Here is a 25,344-nt window from a genome sequence, read left to right on the forward strand (position 1 = left end):
CTGTAAGTCAGTACCGTATGTTTCCCACCCATACGATTACTATTTCCATTTCTTTAATGTCGAGTCTAGAAATCAAATCCCTAGAGCCAACAGCCGTATGTGAGAGGACAGTGCACTATCTGCTACGATACCCTTGATTCCTAATAGCTCGTCACGTCATTTCTTACCCCTGCAACTTTGTGGAAATAATTTTATTTTTCTTCACAAATGATAATATTATAGTTGATAGTGGAAGAAAAAACAGAACAAATTTCAAAAGAAGACATGTGATTTTATTAGACTTCATTTGGTGATTCTCATTTATTTACAATATGTCTCTTTTTTCTGAGAATCAAAACTATGAAAAATTACATAGCTTAAGCATAGTGTGACTTGCACAAGGGGCTTACACTGCTAGCTAACCTTTTTGCAGAGTGCATTTTTTACAGTCTTGTACTTAGTAATAATAATTAAATAAAAACCTTAGAAAAAATATACAGTTTGGTACAGAGACGCAGCCAGGAAGAAATTGAGGGGAAGGGAGGGGGGAGAAGGGATAGGGGTCGAGGGGGCAAACCCGCGAGATCTAGTGTTGAAATTTAAGTGTATTCGTGTGTGTAAACTCGTTCTTGAAGAAAATAGTTCTAGTAGTGTGGAAGGTACGGAAAATAGCACCGACTTTTCGTTTCTCCTTTTAGAAAATTGGAATTTAAAATCTTACGAAATTTGCGTGTGTAAAAATTAAAACTCGAAATTAGGCTATTGTAGTACGAGGATCCCATGCATAACCCCATCTGAGTACGTCCCTGGTAAACCTTGCCAAATATCTTATTAACAAATTAGATCCGAATCTCCGGTTATTCTCCCGCCTCAAAAATCAACTACTAAATTCTAATTCGATGTTTGGGCTTTCGCTACAGGTGTAGCTTAGGGCTCTGTTGTGATTATTGCCCCATGCTGTGATATAACAGCCGCAGTTTGCAACAAAAAGCTATGAAATTATAACCATGATCCTTAAAGATCCATTTTAGGTTTCGGCTACCGGCGTTTTTGTTGACTAACCATATTTAGCTATTTAATATTCATAAGTTGATTTGAAAAACATATATAAGCATGCATACGTAGAAAATGAAAGCAAAAATAGAATTGACGAAGTTATTTAGAGAGGGTAGCACGTGACAGTTGTAACTGATAAACTTGTGGCGCCCTCTATGTTTAACGTCTCTAAGTGCGACGGGACCACCATTTTACGTGGTCATGCGAGCCATGGCAAGCAGATCTAACTATTTGCAGCTAGTTTTAAATGGCTATATCTATATCATTGAATATATTTGATGCACGTTTGTGGTCAGCCTGAGCTTATTGTGATCTATATATTTTTAAAACTTTTGAAATGTCTTACTTTAGTGAAATTGATAAGTGTTAAATTCGTAAGCTTGCAGAATGCTGTTTTTTTTTTGTCGAATTGAAAGACAAATATTCCTTTAAAAATACCAGATTATAGGATTTTAAAGTAAAGTTATTATAGGTAAAATTTGTTTGTGTGTGTGCGTGTGAATTGGAAAAGACATATCCTTTCCAAAATAATTGCATTGAGATCTTATTACTTTAGTTTACGTGTTTGTTTATACTGACGCCAAACAATTAGACACAAACATATTTTCAATAGGTGTGAAGTCGCACCTATTCAGTCGAAAACAAATTAAAAGTCATTCCCAAAAACCTTAGGATACCGGAATCCCCGCTAAACCGGTATAGAGGAGTTTTACTGTATAAGCTACAAATGTTTGTATTTATGCAAAACCATCGATCATTCACAATCGATCGATGGTTTTGGTAACTGAGCTATGTACATGAGTAACTATCACCCTATGCTTTGGTGTGAAGGTAATGTCCTCCAGTGGCTCCTCTGGCAAAGGTGTCTTGGTTTTGTCGTCCTGCGGTAGACAAATCCATTGTACCGCCTTCAGGATCATCTTCAGGACCTCCAGTGCTCCTGCTGACATAGGTGTCTTGGCTTTGTTCTGTTGTAGACAAATCCATTGTACCGCCTTCAGGACCATCTTCAGAACCTCCAGCGGCCCTGCTGGCAGAGAGGAAAAAAATATATGTAAATATAAATATCTAGTATAAATACACAGGTGATTATTGAAAATCTCGAGCGCTGATTGGTCGAGAAACTCAGATTATCACACGATAATAACCTATAGCGATAATCCAAAATGGCGGACAGCCGCTTTGTTGCTGTTACCGGGGGATAATGTGTCTTTTATCTTCCTCTTTTTTTGAAAGAATCACTTGTGTATTTATACTAAAACAATTATTCGCTTCAGCTCAGTGAATATCGGGAATAATAACCTCAACTTCGTTTTGGTTATTATTCCCAGACATTCACTTCGCCTTCGGCGAAAAATTGTTAAATAAGGGAAAAATTATTATGGAAATATTATGGAATTGCTGTACGAACAAAAATGTTTTCAGTAAAGACTTTAATAGATTTAAAGAGTCAATTCTTCTTCTTGTGCTATCGGGCAAAGAGTTCCAAAGTATTGGACCAGCAACAGAGAAGAAGCGATGATAAAGAGCGAGTTGATAATTTTCATTGAAAAGGTAACGTTAGTTTTATATAGTATAAACACAAAGATAGTTTTCATTTTGAGTAAAATACTTAATTTATACATTATGTAAAAACTTTAGTCAGCTAGATCGATGATAAAATACAAGATGACTGTCTCATAAACTGATGAGGTGTTAGATTTGTAATTTTACTTCTGCCAAATGTTTTTTTGTCCAATCAGACGCGTGTGTCCAGAATAGCATTGGAGTCAGACTCTCTTCCTTTCTCCGCCTCTCCTCTCCCCCCTCCCCACTCAGGTTATAATAAAAGCAATTTCCAAACTTTTATGATAATTTAAATCATTACAGTATTATCAACAACCCTGACCATGCAATAGGTTTCGTTGCTGCACTAGACTCAGAAAATAGGTTGTGCAAATCATAACGCATCCAGAGATATTTTGATTTATGAAAGAATTGATTTATGTACAAAATGCAAACTTACTTTAACAATTCTTCGGTTGTTTTCCATAGTCTTTTTAGTTCGTTAACATTGTGGACCATTCCCTCGTCCAAAATATTCTCCTTTTTCAAATAATCTGTTGCTTGTTGGATGTTTTCGCTGCTTAGGTCAGGATGAGCAATGCCATTTCTCGCTTGCTTAAGATTTTTAAGACTATCCACCAAACGTTGGTCCCAAGGAATCTTTTCCCTTATTTCCGCCAGCCGATTTCTTGCCGACTCTTGGGCCTTCCTGTCATGTCTCAGATCTTGCTGCACGTATTTGTCTATATCTTTAAACTTATAGAAGTTTTGTTCTTTGAAGCATTCTCCCAGGACGTACTTGCACAAATTTCTCTGTATGGCTGTTCCAATTTGCACAATAATCAACATAGCTTTGTGATAATCATTTTCTTTCTCTAAAATCTCCATTCTCTTTTTTATTGACTCATTATCATCTTTCATTTCTTGCAGCTGTTTGTTCAACAATTCATTCTTATCTTTCAAGTTTTGTATTTCCTCTTTTAAAGCGTTGATCCTATCTTTAAGATCCTCATTGCTGCGCAAACTTTCTTTTAAATCTCTCTCCAAAGAGGCTATCCTTTCCTTGTTTCTACGGATTTCGTCTTCGATGTTGTTTTGATCATGGTTTGGGTCCATTGTGGTTCCCGGATTTTTTTCTGAAAAAAGTAAAATACCATGATACTTGTAGCTACTGCCATTTTATATTGAACACTGTATATATTTATGGTAGTCACAGCACAAAAAACGAGATTTACCGCATTTTTTTCTTAGCGTAAAGCTGCTTAAAGTTGTTTTAAGAACTACGCCGTTGATAAAGCTACTTAAACTTCATCTTTACATCGCGTAAAGCTGATGTAAATGACACTTAAAGTGGTAACTTAATGGAGATTTACGTTCTCACGTTAATGTCAGGAAATAAGCTTCACTCACATTAAAAGAAAAGTGAACTTAAAGTTAAGCTATCCGCGACACCCTTAAATTTGTTGTAAAAATTCGAAGTAAACCATACATTTACAAACAATTTACGATTGCATTATTTTCAAGTTAAGTTCATTTAAGCAAAGATTTACGTATTACGCGTATTGTTTAAATAACCGCTAGTTCCGTAAAGTTATTATAGAATTTGTAATTAAGAAACAATAAGAATAATACATGTTATAATATTATGTTAAAAATAAATAAATATATTCCAAATAAAAAGAAATTCAAAAAATCGTCGGTTTTAAGGCAGTCAAATAAAAATAAGTACGCTCACAACTATTTTCTCTCACGGCTGCTTGTTGATTATTCAAGCTTGACTTCATTTAGAAAAAAATCGTATGCCGCTTTCATCGATATTTTCTATCGCTTTTGACAACAAATGGGGTCATTTACCTTCATATCAAATAATCCATAATCTTAGAAAGAAAGTCACAATTTGATTCATACTCAATAAGGACAGTGTCTATATCCGTACCTATATTCTAGCTACTAAAATTATTGAATCCACTAAATTAAAGTCCCGATTTTGAGGGTATAAAGTTGACACGCTGGAAATAATAGTAAAAGTCCATGAAAATATTCATCGCGTAATATTTGGAAAACGCTCTCATACATTTTTTTCATATTGCAATATGTTGGGTGCCTTGATGAATACTATCGACTGTTACAAGTCGCTTTGAAAGTTTAGGTCTAGTTTTGGAGAAAATAAGCGATAAACGATTTTTATGATGTCATCATTACGTCATAATGAAAAGGCCGCTCTAAACTAATTTATCATTTTTGAAACCTTAAACCTTTCTTGACATTGGGTGAAAAGTGCTTGCAGATCGGCTAGGTGTGCTAGACCAAAACTACCCAGAGCATCCTTAAACAACGCGTTTTATTGTTCCATTAAGTCTGTTTTACACTTGCCCTGAAAGCTAGCGTAAAGCTGTTCTTTAATTTACGTAAAAGTGACGTAAGTCCGTTTAAAATAGTTATAAGTGTAGGCATTCCATGACCATTAAACGCATGCAAATCTCTCTTTTTGTGCTGTGAGTGTTAATTAAAGCATTATGAAATAAGTCGAAAAGGTTTTTGTAGATTCATATTACGAAACTAAAGTTGACTCATCGACCCTAAAATAATTTTATATTTTCCTTTGCTTTCGACCGCTTTCGATTTTTCACTACGTATATTTCTTCATTCGCTGTCAGTTCCCATGGATGAAGCGTGGGGCTGTGCTTTAAATTTTCCTGCACATTTCATTCTGTGCTTGCACGGTCCCATCAGAACTTTGTTGGTTGTTTCTAACTCCCCCAGGAGTTGCAGTTCTTCAAACTTATATTCTGGTATGAAGGTGACTATGGCGTGCAATTTCCGCCAAAATTCGAGCTTCGTTTTTGGCATTGTCTTCTTGTCATTCTTGCTTATTTTAGACTTGAACATTGCAGTTTCTAACTTGCTTTCATATTTCATCAATGCAAAACGTAAATTTTACACTTCAACTTTGTACTTTACAGTATTCGACATTGTATTTTACGTAATGCGACATTCAAATTCATAACTTGCAAGTTTTCGATATCCAACCGCAACCCCGCCGTGGGCTCAGTCAGTATGCCTAATTGTCTCCCCAGTAGGGGAGATACACGTCGTTCTACCCTAAAAACTGAAACTTGTCGATCTTTTCTCTTAAATTTTAAGCTTATTTCTGATGGAAAACATATTACCACCATCACTTCATTAAGTTTTTCGTCTTTAAAGCTACGCGTGGAACGACAAAAACTACCTACCAGGGTAGGGTAGAACGACATGTATATCTCCCCTACTCCCCTGCTTTACCGGTCTTACTGCGGTTTCTAGCGTCACTTTTGCATCCAGTTGATCATGAAGCTTTTCTGAGAGTTTTCGATCTCTAATTCCGACCACGATCCCATCTCTAATTACCTCGTCGCTCAGTGTCTGGAATTCACAGTGTTGTAAAAGTCGATATAGTAATCGTCCTTTTTATCGAGTCCTGTGGCTTGTCGAAATCCGTTTCGAATCGACGAATCCACTTATGCCATTCCTCGGGTTTGAAGCTAAATTTTTTCAGGTGGTGTGGAACTTGATAGTTCACAGATATCTGTTTTGGCGGGCTTGGTTGTTCGACGTGTTCGGAGTGTTCGGCGTCTCCCATCTTTTCCGAGTGTTTATAACTTCACTTTTTCTTCAAAATTCACGGATGACTGTTCTACGTTTTTTCCCCTTAGTTTTAATTTTCTTGGCTTTTCAATCCCGTTCTGACACCATATCGTGTTATTCAACCTCGTGTTGTTTAAAACTGTGGTGTGCTCCGTCACGACTTTCTTTATTAACTGAATAATCACGTGTTATATAATTTAGATATATAATTAATAATAATGGTTTAAATCGACAGAGGGTAAAGCCAGACTGTAATTCAGTATTAAACTCCTAGTGGAACCGCAGCCAATAACACAACGTTGCACATTGTCTACCAAGAAGAAAAATTTCACAGATTTAAAGATAATGTTAAAAAACGTTTTTCAACAATCAAGTCCATACACATTTTTGCAAAGGCACTCTAAGTTGGATGATATTTTGGCTCTCTCAGAGGGTCAATTATGCACAAATTGGTTTTCTTCGTTTTTCTCGGAAATAAAGCGATATTTTGGCAAATGAAGTATACCACGGTTTATATCGCATCAAGGTCTTCCTAATACCAAAATATGAACAACTGAAATTCGATTTTTCGACTTTTAGTGTTGCCGGCGTATGTTCGATTTTTGCTGACATCCTTAGTCTCTTAAAAATCTTAATATTGTTGAGCAAATTTATTGGTTTTACGAATTCTTTTTTATCTAGCGGTGTTTTTTTACCATTACTTATGAATTTTTATTGATATTTATATGTGATCATGAAGAGAGACTTTACCCAGTCCGACATCGTGAAATCGATTCACAACTATAGCCTGTAGGAGTACTGGTGTTCCGCTTGAAAAGCTTCTCCTCAAAATTAATATTAACTATTCCATCTTTTACCATATGAGATAGGCTACTAAAATTATTAGAAGACATAACTAGCTAAAAACTAGTGTGAGCTGCGTCGGTGTTTCTAATGAAACAGTAATGATGAAAAGGTAAATTATACACCGTGAAAAAGATGAAAAAACTTACTGACTAGCGTCCGAAACTTCAGTAAGTTTTTTCATCTTTTTCACGGTGTATAATTTACCTTTTCATCATTACTAAAATTATTGTTAAGTTAGTTTAAACATTTTGTAAAACAAAGGAAGTGGCTGACGACATAAAGTCCCCAAAAACAAAATAACTTACCTTGATTTTAGTCAGTTCTTAACCAGTTCTTCAAACGAGCTTTTGACTACTAGTGAACGAAACTGAATTGCGCCACAACTTAAAACATTCTTCTCGGTCTAACAACCGTGTGTCAGTAGTTAAGGCAATGTTTTAAAAATTGTTTTTCGCCAATCAATTATATCGGCTTGTTTTGTACATGTGTACTTATATTTTGGGACTCGGCCTATCGGGTTCTTCCAGTTTTAGCGGGGTGTAAATATATAACTTTCGTCTCGAACTGAGCGAATATGCCTGAGCACGTCCTAAAATTAATCTAGTTTGCTTGTCCGATAGATTTTACTAGTTTTTTGTGTGACAACTGTCATCTATCTTCTTACATGCATTAGGATCGCAAAAAAAGGAACCTTTAAATTATTATTATTATTCTAATATTGCCTTCAATAAGCTGTGCCTAGTTCTGCAGATCACTACTGAGTCGCATTTTAAAGGCTTCAAAACAGTTCATTGGGTGCAAATTAACCCCTCCTCCCTCGACCCCCCCACCCCCCACCCCCATCTCCGGCTGGTACCTTGGATTGTTTATATTTTTTTACATAAATGAAAGTATGGTAGGTCCACTTTTTGATGGATAGGTTATCCTTATCAGTAGCGCCCCTAGGCCAGTGATGTGCCTCATAGGAAAAATGATGATGCAAGAGAACGTTATTGTTGTGCCGAGACTTGCAAAAATGAACCCCACTTCTTAAAGTCCTGGATCCGCCACTGTTCGAGATTCTACTGAGTCAAAATAATTTACAATAAATTTTAGCCAATATAGCTATTGATATATAGAGAATGCTACACGGTGGCGCGAAAATATGAAATTTATCTTCGAGTATTTTCTTTATTCCCCATCAGATTTCCAAAGCAATATGCTCGAGATTTCTTAGATTTTTGCAAAGTAGCAATGTTATAGCTTATGCATAATAGAAGCGGGTTCCCTGTGGAAGAGAGAGAGAAGGAGCTCGTGGGAATGGTACAGAGTTGTTATAGGGAAGAGTAGACAAGTTGTTGTTGTTCTTAAAAAATGAATCCGGAATTCGAATGATTTTAGAATATTTTTCAGAATATATTCTCATATAAGGTTTTGCAATTGTCATTCTAGCGAATCGTGAAAACCTGAACTCGTGAAATTAATCCTGTAACGTGGAATTGTGAAATCATTGACTGACTGAACTCTGAATAAACTGATAACCTAGAACTTGAACGTCACACATCTTGACTATAGTCCTCGAGATAATCTAGAACCTTTACGAGCAAATTTCTGCTTGTTAGACCCTTCAAGTTTTTTTTCTTCTGTGAATCAGCTCAACTAATGCAATCTTCTGGTAAGAAAATTTTTTTCTTTTTTTTGTGTGTGTTTTTTGTTTTTTGATTTTTCTTCACAGCAAGAGTCGGCCGCATCATAATATCTATATTTTAGGTTGACTAAGCATGACCTTTGAATTACTTTCATTATTCTAATATTGCCTTGAATAAACTAGTTCTGCTTATCATAAGTCGTATTTTATGTCAAAAATTCCCCTAAATTACTAACAAAATATTAAAAACAGAATAGCATCATCAGCATAAATATAATTAGAAGTGCAGCTGCGCAGGTGCACTGAGTAAGTCTACCGAAACGAAAGGTTACTAACTGGGACACGATTAACTTTGGTAAACAAAATCTAGTGAGTTCTAGAAAATAATGTAGAATTTGCATTTTGTCTATTTCCCCGCGCGTATGCTGTAAAACTTCGAAGAATTTACAATAAACTTGATGTAGCAAATCTAGTTATTGAATGATAAAGTGAGTTAGATTTGTTCTGTTTAAGTTTATACGGTACTAAACGTTCGGAAATTCCTAGTGTGATATGATTACATTGAAAACCTGCCGGCAATCTCCTATCCCTAGCGTTATATATGTTGCTAAAAGCGGTCTAACCCGTTTTCTTTTATCCCAGATATCCAAAGCAATATGCTTGAGATTTCGTAGATTTTAAAAGGCGTGCTACTTAGCAAATGTTTCAGATTGTTCAGGCTTCAATTATTGTTCAGGCTTTTCCACCAGCACAGTCCACGAGGTTTTTCCAAATATCTATCAGACGGTTGACTCGCTTCAGAGAGATCCATCCCTTCAAAATGTTTTGCCTTTCCAATGTCTTGGCCGATTCTTTTAGCACTCTTATACTCAGGTTTGGTGGTTTTGTGTCGAGGCTTCGGTTGTATATATCCTGTAGAACATTAAGAGCTTCAAAATCGTCCTCCCTCAACTGTAGCGTGGCTTTGAGGTCTTCCCATCGTTTAAGAGCTTGGGTCTTCTCGGCGTCTGTTTCACAAAGCTTGTCGATATCTTTTTTCAGAGTTGCGATTGTGTAGCTTCTTATTGGAGTGAAGAAGTCGGGAAGGATTTTCTCGTAGAACCCAGCTTGTATTTGTAGGCACATTTCTCCTAGATTTGCAAAGGCCTTCGTGTCTTCACTGGCTGGTACAGGCATTAACACGGGGGCACCAGCCACATACCGAGACTGATGGCGAACTTGTTTTATTTCAAGATTCAACTTCTTATTCTCATCTTTTGTCGTCTGCAAATCTTCTACTACATTATCCAGGGTGTATTGAATTGTTTTAAACTTTTCCTCAAGTTTCGTGTATTTTTCCTCGACAGATTCCCGAGATCTCACGAGTTTCTTCACATCATCTTCAACGGTCTTCAGCTTGTATTGAACGGAAGCCAATTCTTGTTCAAGAGATTTCTTCTCATCTTCTAGCGTTCGTATTCGTTCTTTCAAGTCCTTCACTTCACCATCCTTCGCTTCGAGTTTGATGTAAAGACTAATGTTCTTGTCTTCAAGGTATTTTACTTTCTTACGAAGTTTGTCCAACTGCAAGTTTTTTTCTTGAAGTTGTTCCTTCAAATCATCAATGTCGTCCTTGATGTGTCTCACGACTCTTACGTTCATACCACCTTGGATACTTTGATGCATCATACTCGCAATTTCAAAGCCTATAAGTTCTTCGGCTTCATCCAGACGGCTGGGAATGTCACCTTCCTGATGTTGACTCAAAGCACTCATACTATTAAAGCCAAGACAAAAATTTAAAAACTAAAAAACTAAATTAATGTCTACAATACTAAAATTTCCGCCGTCTTGTTGACCGGAACACTCTAGAGTTCTTAGAACCGCCGTCGGCAACAAAGCATGACGGTTCCAAGAAAAATCGCACGCAAAATAAACAAAAATTATCTCGTGCAGGGAGGCAGTGGGGATTTGAAAGTTTGCCAAACCAATTTTTCTCATTTTTGATATTTAAACTTGTTTCGGTATTTTTGGTTTTACTGGAAAAAAGCTCTAAGATTCCGAATTCATCGTGACACGACTAAATGTGCGAGAAAATATAACACTAAATTTGTAAATCCTAATTTAGTACAAATATCCTCCCCACCCCTACCCCTGATGTGTCGATAAAACTTCCTTAACACGCACTTTTATAATGATAAATAATGATGAGTTTGCATTAATGTTAGGAAACCTGATCTTTTTTTAGCTCTTTTACACTACATAAAATTCAAAGATAGTTCAAAAATATTCAAATAGATATAGATATTCAAAAATTCATCATTTAAAAAGACCGTTAGACTTTCTTTCCTGTAAGTGTCTTCACGCTTTCGTCCGCCATTTTGAATTAGGGCAAACAAATCGAGTCAAATGAGTACTTTGACTTCTTGTAACTTCGCTCAGTTTAGTTGGATTCTCAGGATCATACCTTTTAAGTTTTTGTGAAAAGAACTTTGTTTTGATGTCTGTGACAATCAGAATTTTGAGTTTAGTTTTCAAGATAAATCATTCGGAACATGAATATGCAAATGAGCTCGAATTCTTTAAAAAAAATGCATTTTGTGAAAAGAAGATCGCCTCGTAAAAGGTAGTTCAAAAACTTACATTATTGGTTATGTTTTCAGTCCAACAATTTGTTTTTGCTCAAAAAAAAAAAAAAAAAAAAAAAAAAAAAAAAAATTGAGCGGAGTTAAGGAGTCAACATTTCCCTTTGATTTCCCATTTCAGACCATGTGTCGTTCTCTACAGCAGCATTTCTTCGTTGAACGGTTACGAAATAGAACACGGAAAACACGGAAAAATATGGATACAACTCAAACAGAACTTAATAATATGGAGCCTCGCTCTTTTGTGTGTCCCTCACCATGCTTTTTTTAGCTTTTTTTTGTTACTATTATTTATCATGGTGAAAGTTATTAAGACTTTATTTTCAAGAGTGACGCAGGGTCTGGTATGGGAAAACATTACCAGAGGAAACAGATGACTCTCAGGTGGTCCATTTCTTTTCCTTGTAGGGACTAAATTTGTTTCGCGCCAAAAAATGCCAAAAACGTTGACTCATTGCCGATTGACCGACTGAAAAATTCACAAATATCACAATGGCGGACGGAATACTTTTCAAAAGCCTAAATAAATTAATAATAATAATAAACACCCTTGTTTTTACGATAGCATTAATAGCCATTGGCTAAGAAATCTGCACTCAGTCCACGATCGAATTAAAATATATTAGAAATTTTTGCATGCATTTAAAGGTTTTTTTTCGCATGAGGTCATAGTGAAAAATTCAATCCTACAGTTTCACATCACATAATCTAGCCTCTCGTATCTTTTTAAAATCACGGTTTGTACAAATACTTTTTATTGAAAAAAATATATTAATTTAGCAAAATATCAAAAGGTATTCTACAGATAAGCGGCTTAATAATTATTGTAACCACCATTTCAGCCAATCACAGCGAGTCATCTAAGGTAAACAACTCAGTTAAATTTTACCGCCATTTTTGAATTGGCACGCAAAAGGATTTTAAATTTCCCAAGATCCTTTGCAGGCAGAACAAGATGGCGTTTTAGTAGTGTGCATACCATATATCCATGAAAAAGTTAACTAACAAAAGCGTACAAATTAGTGCAAAGTTTTATAGGTCTACGGTATACCGAGGTCAATTACTAATTTGTGCAAATTTTTACAAAGTATTTCACGGAAATATGTTATGCACTCTAGCTTATGTTTGGTTTATCAACAGTTAGTTGATTAATTTAGGAATTCTCCCAGAAATTTAAAATTTGTAAAACTCTTATAGGGGAGCAAGGGAGAATATATCATATACAACTATTTATATATATACTATTTACAGTATATTTACAATATCATATAGGTATTTAAATATTTCGCGTTACCCAAGATTCTTTGCGTAACTAAAATTAAAACGCGTGACGGCAAGGCGCATAGATTTGTTTGCGATACCGCTGACTTACTTGATCGCGACGGAGAAAAATGAAGTAATTTAAGTCTAAAAATTGTCAGGAATAAAAACATTTTAAAATACGAAGCATTTGGATATAAAAGAAGGCTTAAAGCGGTATTCGAAGTCAAAAACAATTCTCATTCAAATCAAAAATCAATGAATAAACTCGACAGGCAAAACGAATCATGGAGAAAATAGACAACAAAATTAAAAACTTCACGGCAAAGGTTCTTGGGTAATGCAGCAATAATCAAAGAATCCGTAGAATTCGTTCCGGGTGAAGTTTGGTGTTTCGCTAGTTAACGTAACGCAACGCAACTAAAACCATGGAAATGGCATTGACTTTTAGAAAGGCACAGAAAAAACTGGCTTAGAGGAGATAATCCTAAAGCCAACCACTTCTCTGCCCCAGATTATTTAGAAACCTTTTTTGTCTCCCTTTAGGACAGTCCCAACCCCCACGCAGCCTACCAGTCACGTGATTCGCTATTCGTCACGTGATAAGTCAATTTGATCACGTGGACAATTTGACTGAGGATTGCTTTGCTTTATAAGGCTACTAAAACGCGACCTTCCTACATCGGATTCTCTGATTACTTTATCGGTCTGATAAAGATTAATTCATATTAATATTTTAGATAACTAATATTATCTATAACATAATTACTTCTCACACCAATGACGGCGTGTCTGTCACGGGCGATGGGGGAGGGGGGTAAGGATGAAAATAGCTCCTTTCTGTTATAGTCGGCGACGGAGGGCATTCGTTTTCCGAGAAATGAGTCGCCTCGGATAAGTAGTTCGTATTTGGTGTCGGGGGAGGAGCGAATAAGTCCGAGTCGTACGCCACGTCGGTACAATTCGAGTCCGGGTATCGGTTAAATTTTTTGCTCCGTACATTATGTGATCTCCGATGATGCCGATGAAGCGGATGATTGACAGATGATTCCGCATCAGTAGAGACTGGCGTGGGTGGCGGCGGCATGTGCGCACGGTAGTAACGATGACTCGGACAAGTAGAAGGAGTCATGACGGAATCACAATACCCACGTGACCTAGACGAGAATAACGACCGCTCCGTCACGGGTGACGGAGGGGGATTGAGCGTCTCCCTCGGATAAGCGCTTATAACTGTACATGCAGACGACGACGATGACGCTCCTGTCAAATGTTCACGATCGTACGCCGTATGTAGCGTCCCAGAATTAGTGATGTTAGATATGATATTGAGTCTCTTGCTCGACGCTACGGACGACGCTACGCCATTTCGTTTCGTATAAAGACTTGCGTGTGATAAACTCGAACAAGTCGAAGAAGTTATCCTATTATTGGTTGGGGTGACTACGAGACCAATATCGTGGGGTATGTTACTGTCAGGAGTGTGCTTCAGTCGACGCCAGACAAGTAACGATATCGCGAACAGCAGAAGACAAACGACTATTGACGATACAATTCCGCCAACCATTTTGGCGCTGAGTTGAGAATTGAGCTTGCGGAGAGCTGCTTTGTCAGTAACATTTCCTAGAAAAATTGAAAAACGTTAGTTTACACCATAACTTGTTTAGGAAGAAAATGACTTTATCCATAGGTTTCCCATTAAGGACACGTGTCATTCCCTAGAGTATTATTTCTTTGTTTGATGGTTTAGAGTCGGGGTATTAGTTTTACTTACTTGCTTCACAATTTATTTCATCAGAGCCATCCCCGCAGTCACTGAGACCATCGCATTGCCATTCAGCACTGATGCAACCTCCAATCTTACATTGAAAGTGGTTGGGCTCACAGGTAGCTGCAGATCACAAAAACTGCTCGTTAATAATATTCAATAAACACGAATTGCTCTTGCGTGGCAAGTCCTCTTATTTACCACGGCCCTCGACCAATCAGAAAGCAAGAAAATTTACACTTGTGATAAAGATATACATATACTATAAAAGATACAGTTAACACACACACAAAAAAAACCCCGTGATTTTCTGTGATAGGCTGAAATGTTTACACCTACTTCAGTGATCTTCTTTTGTTTTTTAATATAATTCCTATCCCACTAAATCACCAATGCTCTATTTTCGTATGACAACGTTCTTGCAAGTAGGTGTATATATAGAGGATGCATAATGAGAAATCAGCCCGAGTTATTTCAGCCTAAAGGTTCTTAATTAGTTCGCAGTTGTTTACTGTAAGTTTGATGATTAATTGGAATATTTTTGTCCAACTTACTGCATCCTTTTTCATCGCTGCCATCAGAACAGTTCTTGTGGTTATCACATTTTGGATTACCATCAATACACTGACCATTTTCGCAGCGAAACTGGTTGGGAGCGCACGGAGCTGAAACGAAAGGAAGATAATAAGTTAAATTGAAAACCTGGTCCATCTATGCTATCTCAGAGATCCCTAAATATATCCAATAGAGGTTTTGCACCATCACGTGACGGCAGCCATGTTAGATGGCAGGAACAATACAATCGTTTTACATGAGAAAGAATTCAATTGCCAAGAGCAAAGGGATTTTATTGTTCTGCCATCCAAACAAAGGAAGCCCAAGCTGTATTATAGCGCCGACACGTGATGATGCAAAACCCTTTTTACTTTGGCTGTAATGTTTCCCATTTCAGACCATGTGTCATTCTCTTGAGAATAAGATTCTTTGTTTGAGTTGTATCCATATTTATGTGTCTTCTCATGCACGACCGTTAAAAAAAGATATGATACTCTAGGGAATGACACGTGGTCTGAAAAGGGCAAAACATCACGCTCAAGGTAAAGAGTTCTATTGGTGGCTTCCTTACGTTCACTACGATCTACTCATCCACACCTTTCCACCCACTCGCCCATCCATCCACCCACCCACCCATCCATCCATCCATCCATCCATCCACCCATGCATGCATCCACCCACCCATCCATCCACCCATCCATCCATCCATCTATCCACCCACCCACCCATCCATCCATCTATCCAACCACCCACCCACCCCTCCCTCCCTCCCTCCCTCGTATATTCTGATATTACTTACGACAGTTCTCTTCATCTGAACCCTTAGCGCAGTCGTTCATGCCATCACAACGCCACAAGAATGGAATACAGTTACCCCTTTCTTCCACACAAGTGAATTTATCTGCAGGGCATGTCGATGGTTCTAAGAAAAAAGGTGGTAAAGAAGCTATTAAAAGTTAATGGAGCTTGAAAACTTTCTTTAACAGATATGAAGTCAAAACCATGCAAAGTAAACACAGGATAGAATGATTGGATGTTCGTGTGACATCCACAGGGCAAAAGAAGAAGCTTTGTTAAGCTGCACATACCTCCACAAGTTCGGTTGTCCTCTTTTCTGACCATGGCACCAGTGCACGAACACTTTGCAGTGTTATCTCGACCAATCAGACATATATGCGTGCATAAGTTATTGATACAAGGATGATTGGCTGGTGAAAAAAAACAATGCAATACATTATACACTGAGAATTTATATAAATTATATATTTGTACTGCGGTTGTAATGTATCTAATTGAGCTGATCCTCGCAGTATATCGAGCAACTTATGCAGCTGCAAATTTTAAGACTTTGCACCATCTTGAAAGGTAGCCATGCCTTTGCATCGAAGCGAGACGAACGGTGAGCTTGCAATGATAGAGACATGTGAATAATTGTCCAAGGTGTTAAAAAAAGGTCTCTATCATTGCAAGCTCACCGTTCGTCTCGCTTCGATGCGAAGGCATGGCTACCTTTCAAGATGGCGCAGGAAACTGTGAAGGGGACTATTGGAACATTAAACATTATTTTACGTTATAAATTATTGTCTGGAACATTATATAATATTGCGCCATTTGTTTTTGTAACCGGAATACTCCAGTTTCGAGTTCTCTGTTGCTCAGGGTTGCCCTCGATTTTGTGCAGAATATTCATGAGTTCCAGTGAAAGTCGTCCGTGGAATTCCAAAGTGTTTGTATTGCTGGTGTTGTGCACCGATTCTTTACTTTATCGTTGGTACTTGTGAATATTTAGACACTGATTCGAGGCTAAGCCTGAGTAAATGAGTTGGTAATTAGGGAAAACAGCCGTAATTTGGAATTAGAAAAGGTCTCTTTTTCGGGTTTTTTTCCCGGGTGAATGGTGAATGAACATTTTACTTCTAGCTCTATTGATGGTTTTCACGGCGGCCATGTTGGAGGAACTTAACAAACGAATTGTCAATGAATTCTTTTGTTATATCCTCCAACATGGCCGCCCTGTCTTTTGTTATTTAATTCTCTTGGGAATGGTTGAAAACCATCAATAGACCCCTTAATTGCAGCAATTCCTAGAGCCGCTAAATTCAGAGGACAATTATTCTCATAATAATAATAAAATTTCATTGTTTAGTTCTCTAAACTGAGCTGCACTGGGAATATCCTTCAAGTTAGAAAAGTAGAATTGGGCTTCCTGTTTGTCAAATACCACAGGGAACCCACGACTTACCCATCTTCTTTCTTCGGTCTAACGCTACAAGATCAGTCAAGTCATCAATTCCAGCCTGGATTGTCCTCATCTCACTGCCACTTTCCTTCCTCACTCGTTTAATTACTCGCGCTTGGCTGTCGATCCAGTAAAGAAACTGTTCATAGACAGCGATGCCCACAGGTTTTAGAAGGTTCTTCTCGACCAGTACTGCACGATTGGCACCTATCAATCAAAATGGAGGGATTTGTTTAAATCAATAACGAACTAGAAGGCTGATACTGATGGTTCAAATGTTGGTGTCAGTCCCGTGCCGTGACTGCATCATTTCACCTTGACAAGAGGTCTAGTCAACAGAGAACAGGGCTATTGCTTAGGCTTTCTGTGGAAGAGCCCGAGCTATAAAATGGGCTTTGTTTTTCTATCCGTCTCCAGCCTGCAGCGCACGGCTTTATTTACCTGATAGATCAGAAACTTCAATCTTCTTCAGCGAAGTGTCCGTCCAGTAAAGCTTCTCGCCATCAATATCTACAGCTAGGCCTTCAGGCATCGTTATGGTAGAACTCACAATAACTTGTGGGTTGGTACCGTCCATCGAAGCACGAAGAATCGCTGGTCCATTTGAACCAAGGTCTGTCCAGAACATTAACCTGTGAGGAAAAAAAAAGTTAAAAATTCCGGTCTCGTTTGGAATTGTAAACGCCTAATGTCCCTAATGGCATTTTTTAAATGGATGACTGCGCATTGGAGTCAGTGTTTGGCCCTCACTAAAGGCTGGTAATGAGATTCATGAGATTCATTTAGCTGATTGATACCAAGCAAGAGAATACTCTCTGGATGATAGCAAATGACGGGCAGTGTTTGCCTGTCATTGAAGGCTGGTAATTAGATTCATGAGATTCATTCAGCTGATTGATACCAAGCAATAGAATACTCTCTGGTTGATAGCACATGACGGGCAGTGTTTGCCTGTCATTGTAGGCTGGTAATGGGATCCATAAGATTCATTTAGCTGTTTTATACCAAGCAATAGAATACTCTCTTATTGATAGCACATGACGGGTGCAGTGTTTACCTTAAATTCATTCATCCGATTGATACCAAACGATAAAGACACAGTAATACCACACCATTACTTACCCTTTCTCTGGAAACAAAACAATAGATCTTGGTTCCTCCCCCTTGTTAGCCATCACCACAACACCTAAAGGCTTCATCTTCCTCAAGCTGAACACATTGATATCGTTTCGTGCGCTGTCCGTCCAATACATCTGGTGCCCGTATGGATCGATCGCAAGATCATAAGGAGCAACATTTGGATCATCAATCACTATGCTGTCACCCGAACCGTTCTCGAACGCTCTACGAATGGTGTTCGTTTTGGCGTTGATCCAGTACACATACTGAGTGTTGATGTCATAGCTCGTAGCGATGACGTCATGGAGCTTACGCAGTGGTAAGCTGATTTCATGGAAATCGTTGGAGTCGAAGATGAACCGACGGACGGATTCGGTGGTACTGTACAACATGAACGCTTTAGGAGCTACGAATAGAAATATAAAAGATGAAAATCCGCGACGTTATTGGAGTAGATTTAGTGTGAATGTGGGTGCACGGGAACTGTGACGGTGCTACGTTCAAGAACTTTGATTGGGGGAGCAGTGAGGACGAGCTCGTTGTCAGCACAAGAACATCATTGTCGTGCGCTATTCAACGTCTTTGACGCTGGCGCTTCCATTGGAAGTATTTATATTTTTTTCGTATCTGGAAGTAAAGTGGTGAAGGAAACGGCGCGCACAAATATAGTAGTTTTTACATGGCTGTGAAAAGTTCAGTGCTGTTAGCGTGCTGTGCTGTAACCGCGATGTTTTCTAGAATCTTTATTGGCTTAATTTTCCTTGCGCATTGTGATTGGTCTGGCAGTGCCGTGTTTATGCCGTGTTCCAGGCATTTGATTGGATGGAGAGTAAATTCCCGAGCAATGTTAATGGTCTGGCGTATGCCTTGCCGTGTTCGTACGGTGAGCTTTTCACAGTCATACGAAAACTTCTCCATGCCGGGTAGTGTTTAATAAATAATAGACGGCCAGTTTTTAAATGTGGTCCCACCATCCGCTAAAGGAACAAGTTATAGTCCTCTTAAAGAATCTTAAAGCTGCAGGTACGCGCCACGTTTTTTACGCTCACAGCGCATTTTTAGTTTTTATTTGTGCAGTCTTAACAACAATGTTCGGTATCTTACCTTCACAAGTCTTGTTATCAGGTAACAGTTTAAAGTGCATCGGGCAGCTGCATGTTCTTTGCTGTCCTGGTCTTACTAGACACAGATGGCTACAGTCACCATTGTTCACGAAGCACACGTTCCATCCTGGGAGAGTAAACACAGTCAAAAAAGTCTGCGCAAATCTTACTGCAGCTTTCGATATTCTGCCAACTCCGACGTTTCAACGGCTTGTTGTGAAAATGTTTTTGATTCAAGGCCCTGTTACACGTAGAAAAGTTTAGCTGAAACTTGCTTGCAACGGCGTTGCGAGACAAGTTTCACGGGGGTGTTACACGGCGCGAGAAAGTTTCACGAAAAGCAGAACTGCTTTCTACTCGTGCAACCGAAACTTGTGGCGAGAACAAGTTTCAGAACGAAATTCAGCTCTAAAATTTTCTACTACGTAAAGCAACAGCCATCCACAACTTTAACGGTTAAAAATACCTAATAATTAATCGATAGTCTGCAAAATTACTCGATCCTATACAACTAAAGACGCCTGAATTTTTTCGCAGTATTACTAATGCATAGTGATAAATTCAGTCAATTTAACCAAAATTAGTGTTATAAAGAAGTTTTGATCGATTTGGGTCGTGTAATTGTGTTTCTCCGTGTTTACAGCGTTGTTTCTGGGCTTGATCCCTAGCAGTTAGCGATAAACCCGACGCTAAAGGTCTTTATAAAATACGTACTTTATCATGCGCGCGCCATCGTCTTTAAAGTTGTCGTCCTTAACATGACGTACAAAAGCACCAAATAACACCTTGATAAGGAAACGAGACAGGACGACGACAGTGCGCGCATGGGAATTAAGACAACGTGCTAGTTTAGTTTATTGACCCACCTTCTTGTCTGGTTGTGTGGAAAACTATGATATCGTTCACATAATCAACTGCACTTCGCACACGCGTCCTGTTCAATCCTGTTGTCTTATTGGCTCGTTCGATTGATTCTGTGTCCCAGTCTGTCCAGTAGATATAATCCTTGAATTGCGTCAAGGCGTAGGGTTTTGACAAGGACCTTGCGACGATTCTCCTATTTCCTCCTGAGTAGTCTGTACACTCGATGACAGAGCTGTCGGTATCGACCCAGAAAATAAGGTTTTCTTTGTAGTCAAGAGTGATATCGTTGGGTCGTTTGACTCCTGTTATGATGAGAGTTCTATTCGAGCCGTCCATGTTTGCTCTCTCGATGCTCGGGTTATCGCCACCATTAGCCCAAAACAGGTACCTAAATAGGTAAAAAATATTAGGAATGGAGAGTAATAGTGACTGGATCCCGAACCACGCGTTATCTTTCCCCCGAAATCCCGCGACATTTTGCCAACTTTTTTACATTCAACACGTTCAAAGGCGTTTGGATTTTTATTATATTTATGCATGTTTTCATGTCGTTTTTCTCAAAAATCAGAAAGCAAAATGTCACATCCGGGACATTGATTTTTTTCCTAGTTTCCCGCATCCCGCGCTATATTTTATTCGTTTCCCGGATCCCGCGAATACTCTTCCAGACCCTTTATTACTGATAAAAACTCAAGCAACCATACCCATTCACTGGATCCAGAGTAAGAGACCTAGGTTCCCAGACGTCCTTATAAAACAGTGTCCTTCGATGTTGACCGTCAACCCTTGCCACTTCAATCTTATGCTTCCTGGAATCCGTCCAATACAGATTCTTAGCGATCCAATCCACAGCAAGCCCATCTGGTGATTCGAGGTCGACGATGATTAAATTCTCAGGGTTGCTCCCATTGAGAAAAGCACGGTTGATGGTTTTGAGTGAGATGTCGGTCCAGTAGATACGCATGTCTTTAATGCTAAAGTCCAGCGCGTTGGCTTCTTTGACGCCGATGAGTGGGATCCCTTTGTCACCACTGTACGTGTCAAGAGAGATACGGTGGATGTCTTTACTGCCGGAGAAGAGTAGAAATGCCTCGGGAACTGAAACAGATCATATAGAAGTTTGAATTAAGATTCATGGTTCATGATTCGGCCTCTGAGCTGATCTGAGTCAGGGCATGGCTAATTCAAAGATTAAAGCCTGAAACAACCTCTGGGCTGATCTAAGTCAGGGCAGGGCTAACTCACGCACTTTCAGTGTCACTTTCGCATCATTCCTATCCAAAATAACGGTAATCGTAATTTGTCTTTTAGAAAAGAAATATAAGACTTGCTTGCTGGGCTGTGTGGAGTTATAAAGCACTTGGGGATTGACAGAACTCGCGAGAAGTGTCCAGAAGCACTCCGCTACGCGTCGTGCTTCTCCTAACACTTCTCTCGTGTTTTGCCAACCTCTGCGTGCTTTCTAACTACACACAGTACGCGTTTTCTATTTCTTAAAATAAACTCACTGATGCATTTTTTCTTGTCTTTGAGCAGTTCCATACCAGTAGGGCAGCCACATATATGACCCGTGGGTCGGTTCAAACATAGATGACTGCATCCACCATTATTCTTTTGACAAGAATTCGAACCTGAAATAAACATTATAAAATAAATAACTGTTTAAAACCTCTCGTTCTGAGTGGCTGGGAGGGCGTGCATTATAAGACCACACGGCATAGGCGTGTACTTTCTATTTCGTTATTATAAAATACCTGTTATGAATCTCGCGTTCTGATTGGATGAGAGCGCGTGCATTATAAGAGCACACGGCATACGCGTATACTTTCTATTTCATTATCATAAAATACCTGTTATGCATCTCGCGTTTTGATTGGATGAGAGCGCGTGCATTATAAGAGCACACAGCATACGCGTATACTTTCTATTTCGTTATTATAAAATACATGTTATGAATCTCGCGTTCTGATTGGATGGGAGAGCGTGCATTATAAGAGCACACAGCATACGCATTCACTTTTTATTTTATCATTTGTGTCCAAAATAGACGATACTCTAATCCATATTTTATTTTTTAAAAATGAAAAACTTGTCTGCTGTGCTGTGTGAAGTCATAAAGCAATTGGGGATTGGAAGAAAACCTATGAATCGTTTTTTACCTCTCTAAACACTTCTCATGCGTTCAAATAAAAGCGTCTAGTGACAGTCCCATACGACTTTGCGCGACAAAACTCTCCCAAGTCCACCACTCATTAATAGAATGAACGCTTTTTTAAGCGCAGACTGACTTACCATAAGCAATGGTCAAGTTGATTGCTTTCAGTCCCATCAAATCCGGCAGATTCTCAATCACGCTCTTTCTTCCTTTTCCCGTACGTTTATGGATCATATCCACATTCCTCCTCTGCCAGTCTGTCCAGTACAGATACTCGCCCAACACAGTAAGCCCAAACACGTGCGGCAGATTTTTATTCAAGACGACTCGACGATTCTTCCCACTGAAGTCCATAGCTTCTATTTTATCTAGCTTGGCATCGACCCAATAAAGTTTTTGTTCATCATAGTCAATGGCCAATCCATTTGGCCATATTATTGAAGTGTTGACTAGTACCAGTCTATTGCTGCCATCTAGGTCCGCTCGTTCTATTTTGGCGTTCTTGCCCCAGTCCGTCCAGAACATGTACCTGAAAAGTAACCACATTGAAATTGGAGGTTTTGCTTCAAGTTAAAAGTTTAAATGCGTAGTGGTTTCCAGCTATTCAGTTCCTTCAAGAAACTGCCTTGCCGAAGAAATCCTAATACCGCGCAGATAATTGAAATCTTTTTTGTTCACGAGTTTTCTTGTGATATCGCGAACGAGCGAGTCTGCGAGAGAGTGAGCGATATCATATGGGAGACGAGTGAATAAAAACGATATCAGGCTCTTAACATGTAATGATTTGTTTATTACACAAGTAGGCTCGATAAAACGACAAAATTTACAGTTTCCAGTTTACCGCGAAGTGATATCGTATCACTTCACTGCCGGATACGGTTTTTATTCACGGCTTTTTCACATTGATATTGAACCTAAATATGTAACAAGAATCTAAATGATTCGCACTTACCCTCTACCGGGGTCCACTACAATAGCTCTTGGTTCCCTCAACCCTTTAGAGATAAGAGCCGTACGAGATGACCCATCAAGTCTGCTAACTTCAATCCGATCCATACCCGTGTCTGTCCAGTATAGGTTACGAGCAATCCAGTCTACAGCTATACCGTCTGGATTCTGTACCTCGATCGATGTGCGACCACTTCTACACCTAGTATAATAATTATAACGTCTTCGTTAAGACAGGGTGACACGTGACAGTTGTAACTGATAAACTTGAGGCCCTCTATGTTTAACGTCTTTGAATAAGACGGGACCACCATTTTATGTGGTTATCCGAGGCCACGGCAAAGGTCTAATCATTTGCAGATATTTTTTAAGCAAAAGCAGGACCTTTTACTCAGATTATTTTAACACCCCGAGTGTGAGTCTGGGAGCAGAGGTCGAACCCACGGCCTCCCGCACAATAGACCGGTACCCAACCAGCTGAGCTAGCCGGGAGGCAGAGAATCAGGTTTAAAAAAGGAATGCCAATAGTTCGTTCAGAATACATTTGTGGTACGTTTGCTTGTTTATAAACGAACGTCATTTATTCTACAGTACCTGTGCCATCAATACGAGCCCTCTTGATGTAATCATTTTGGTCGTCACTCCAGTACACGTATTTTTCTACAGGGTCAAAGTCAACCGCCATACCATGCTGATTCCCGTCAAGGGTAACACCACGTCCGTGTGGTCGGGAGTATCCAGGGATATCCGACGGATATCAGTTCTTCTGGGCCAGCAAAAGAAATGTTGTGGTCCTAATGATGTTGAGAGATAAGATCAAGTTAGTTCTCACGAGGACATGGCTAACTCATAGATCGAACCCTGAAACAAACCTCTGGTGCTGATCTAAGAGTCAGGGCATGACTAACTCACAGATAGAACCCTGAAACAACCTCTGGGCTGATCTAAGTCAGGGCATGCCTAACTCACAGACCGAACCCTGAAACAACCTCTGGGCTGATCTAAGTCAGGGCATGGCTAACTAACAGATTGAACCCTGAAATAACCTCTGGGCTGATCTAAGTCAGGGCATGGCTAACTACACGATGAACCCTGAAATAACCTCTGGGCTGATCTAAGTCAGGGCATGGCTACTAACAGATAGAACCCTGAATAAACCTCTGGGCTGATCTGAAGTCAGGCATGGCTTAACTAACAGATAGAACCCTGAACATAAGCCTCTGGGCTGATCTAAGTCCAGGGCATGACTAACTCACCAGATAGAACCCTGAAACAACCCTCTGGGCTGATCTAAGTCAGGGCATGGATAACTCAGCAAATCAACCCTGAAACAACCTCTGTGGTTGATCTAAAAGTCAGGGTATTAGCTTACAATGTTAGGAGGCCTGTGGCGCAAACCTCGCGTGGAAGAGCCCTTCCAGGGGCGATTTGGTTGTTGGCAAATGTTATAATATGTTGTTGGGGGAAGGGGGATCTATGGACTTTCTTGGGATTAACAGATTTTTCCTATGTTCGTATAAAGCACTGCTTGACCGTTGGAGTAATTACCTGTTTCACATGTTTTACCATCCTAGAGGACCTGGACACCGTAGGACAAGCACACGAGTACCCATGGGGGGCCAGTAAAAACACAGATGACTACATTACAAGCCACCATTATTCTGTTCCACACTGTTTTTCTTTTTCGACCTGTCAGAAAAGACAGCCATTATTGACATCTACCCTACTTCAATTTCAGATATCCTGCAAACTTGGTAGTTTAAAAGATGGCACACGAAAGTTATGTTTTTTCTGCGGTTGGCGCCGTCATCAAAACTAATCATACGGTCCTTTTATGTCTACGGGCGGCAGTAAAGAAGTATTTCACAACCAGCCGTTGAATTTTTGTTTCTGAGGGCGCATACTATCAAAACTGCAGTAATCGAACTGTGTAGAGTTTAATACTCTAAGTTATTGCTTCCAAATTAACCAATCAATTCTTTCTTCTTCACATGAAGAAGAATCTAAACAATCTAAAAAAAAAAAAAAGAAA

General features: G+C 39.1%; 2 protein-coding genes and 1 pseudogene across 4 annotated transcripts; all 3 read right to left on the minus strand.

Moving 5' to 3' along the window:
• Positions 1-250: 250 nt before the first annotated feature.
• LOC116304623 (uncharacterized) lies at positions 251-7,516 on the minus strand. 2 transcript variants are annotated; one of them, XM_031714381.1, is made up of 3 exons: positions 7,356-7,516; positions 3,041-3,716; positions 251-2,065 (listed from the first exon to the last, which is right to left on the minus strand). In XM_031714381.1, the coding sequence occupies exons 2-3, from the start codon at positions 3,694-3,696 to the stop codon at positions 1,849-1,851; spliced, it is 873 nt and encodes a 290-aa protein (XP_031570241.1). In that variant the 5' UTR covers positions 3,697-3,716; positions 7,356-7,516; the 3' UTR covers positions 251-1,848. The 2 variants fall into 2 exon arrangements, with proteins under 2 accessions (XP_031570241.1, XP_031570242.1); XM_031714382.1 differs by having other exon boundaries at positions 251-2,062; positions 7,356-7,515.
• Positions 7,517-8,866: 1,350 nt separating this feature from the next.
• On the minus strand, positions 8,867-10,540 carry LOC148912652 (uncharacterized). Its single transcript, XM_089026432.1, has one exon. It carries the CDS (start codon positions 10,430-10,432, stop codon positions 9,410-9,412), a length of 1,023 nt encoding a protein of 340 aa, XP_088882558.1. The 5' UTR covers positions 10,433-10,540; the 3' UTR covers positions 8,867-9,409.
• A 1,499-nt stretch (positions 10,541-12,039) lies between these two features.
• Positions 12,040-24,881, minus strand: LOC148912653 (low-density lipoprotein receptor-related protein 6-like; annotated as a pseudogene). Its single transcript, XR_016119187.1, has 16 exons — positions 24,861-24,881; positions 23,907-24,003; positions 23,317-23,514; positions 22,502-22,893; positions 21,718-21,840; positions 20,914-21,307; positions 20,212-20,597; positions 19,347-19,472; positions 18,246-18,648; positions 17,565-17,755; positions 17,127-17,330; positions 15,973-16,092; positions 15,684-15,806; positions 14,884-14,994; positions 14,336-14,452; positions 12,040-14,184 (listed from the first exon to the last, which is right to left on the minus strand). The product of XR_016119187.1 is annotated as a low-density lipoprotein receptor-related protein 6-like (transcript).
• Between the last annotated feature and the right edge of the window lie 463 nt (positions 24,882-25,344).

The sequence above is a fragment of the Actinia tenebrosa genome, unplaced genomic scaffold (genome assembly GCF_029948245.1).
Source record: "Actinia tenebrosa isolate PJP-AT-01 unplaced genomic scaffold, QUT_ActTen_1.0 PGA_scaffold10__47_contigs__length_13832649, whole genome shotgun sequence".
In the NCBI taxonomy this organism is placed as follows: domain Eukaryota; kingdom Metazoa; phylum Cnidaria; class Anthozoa; order Actiniaria; family Actiniidae; genus Actinia; species Actinia tenebrosa.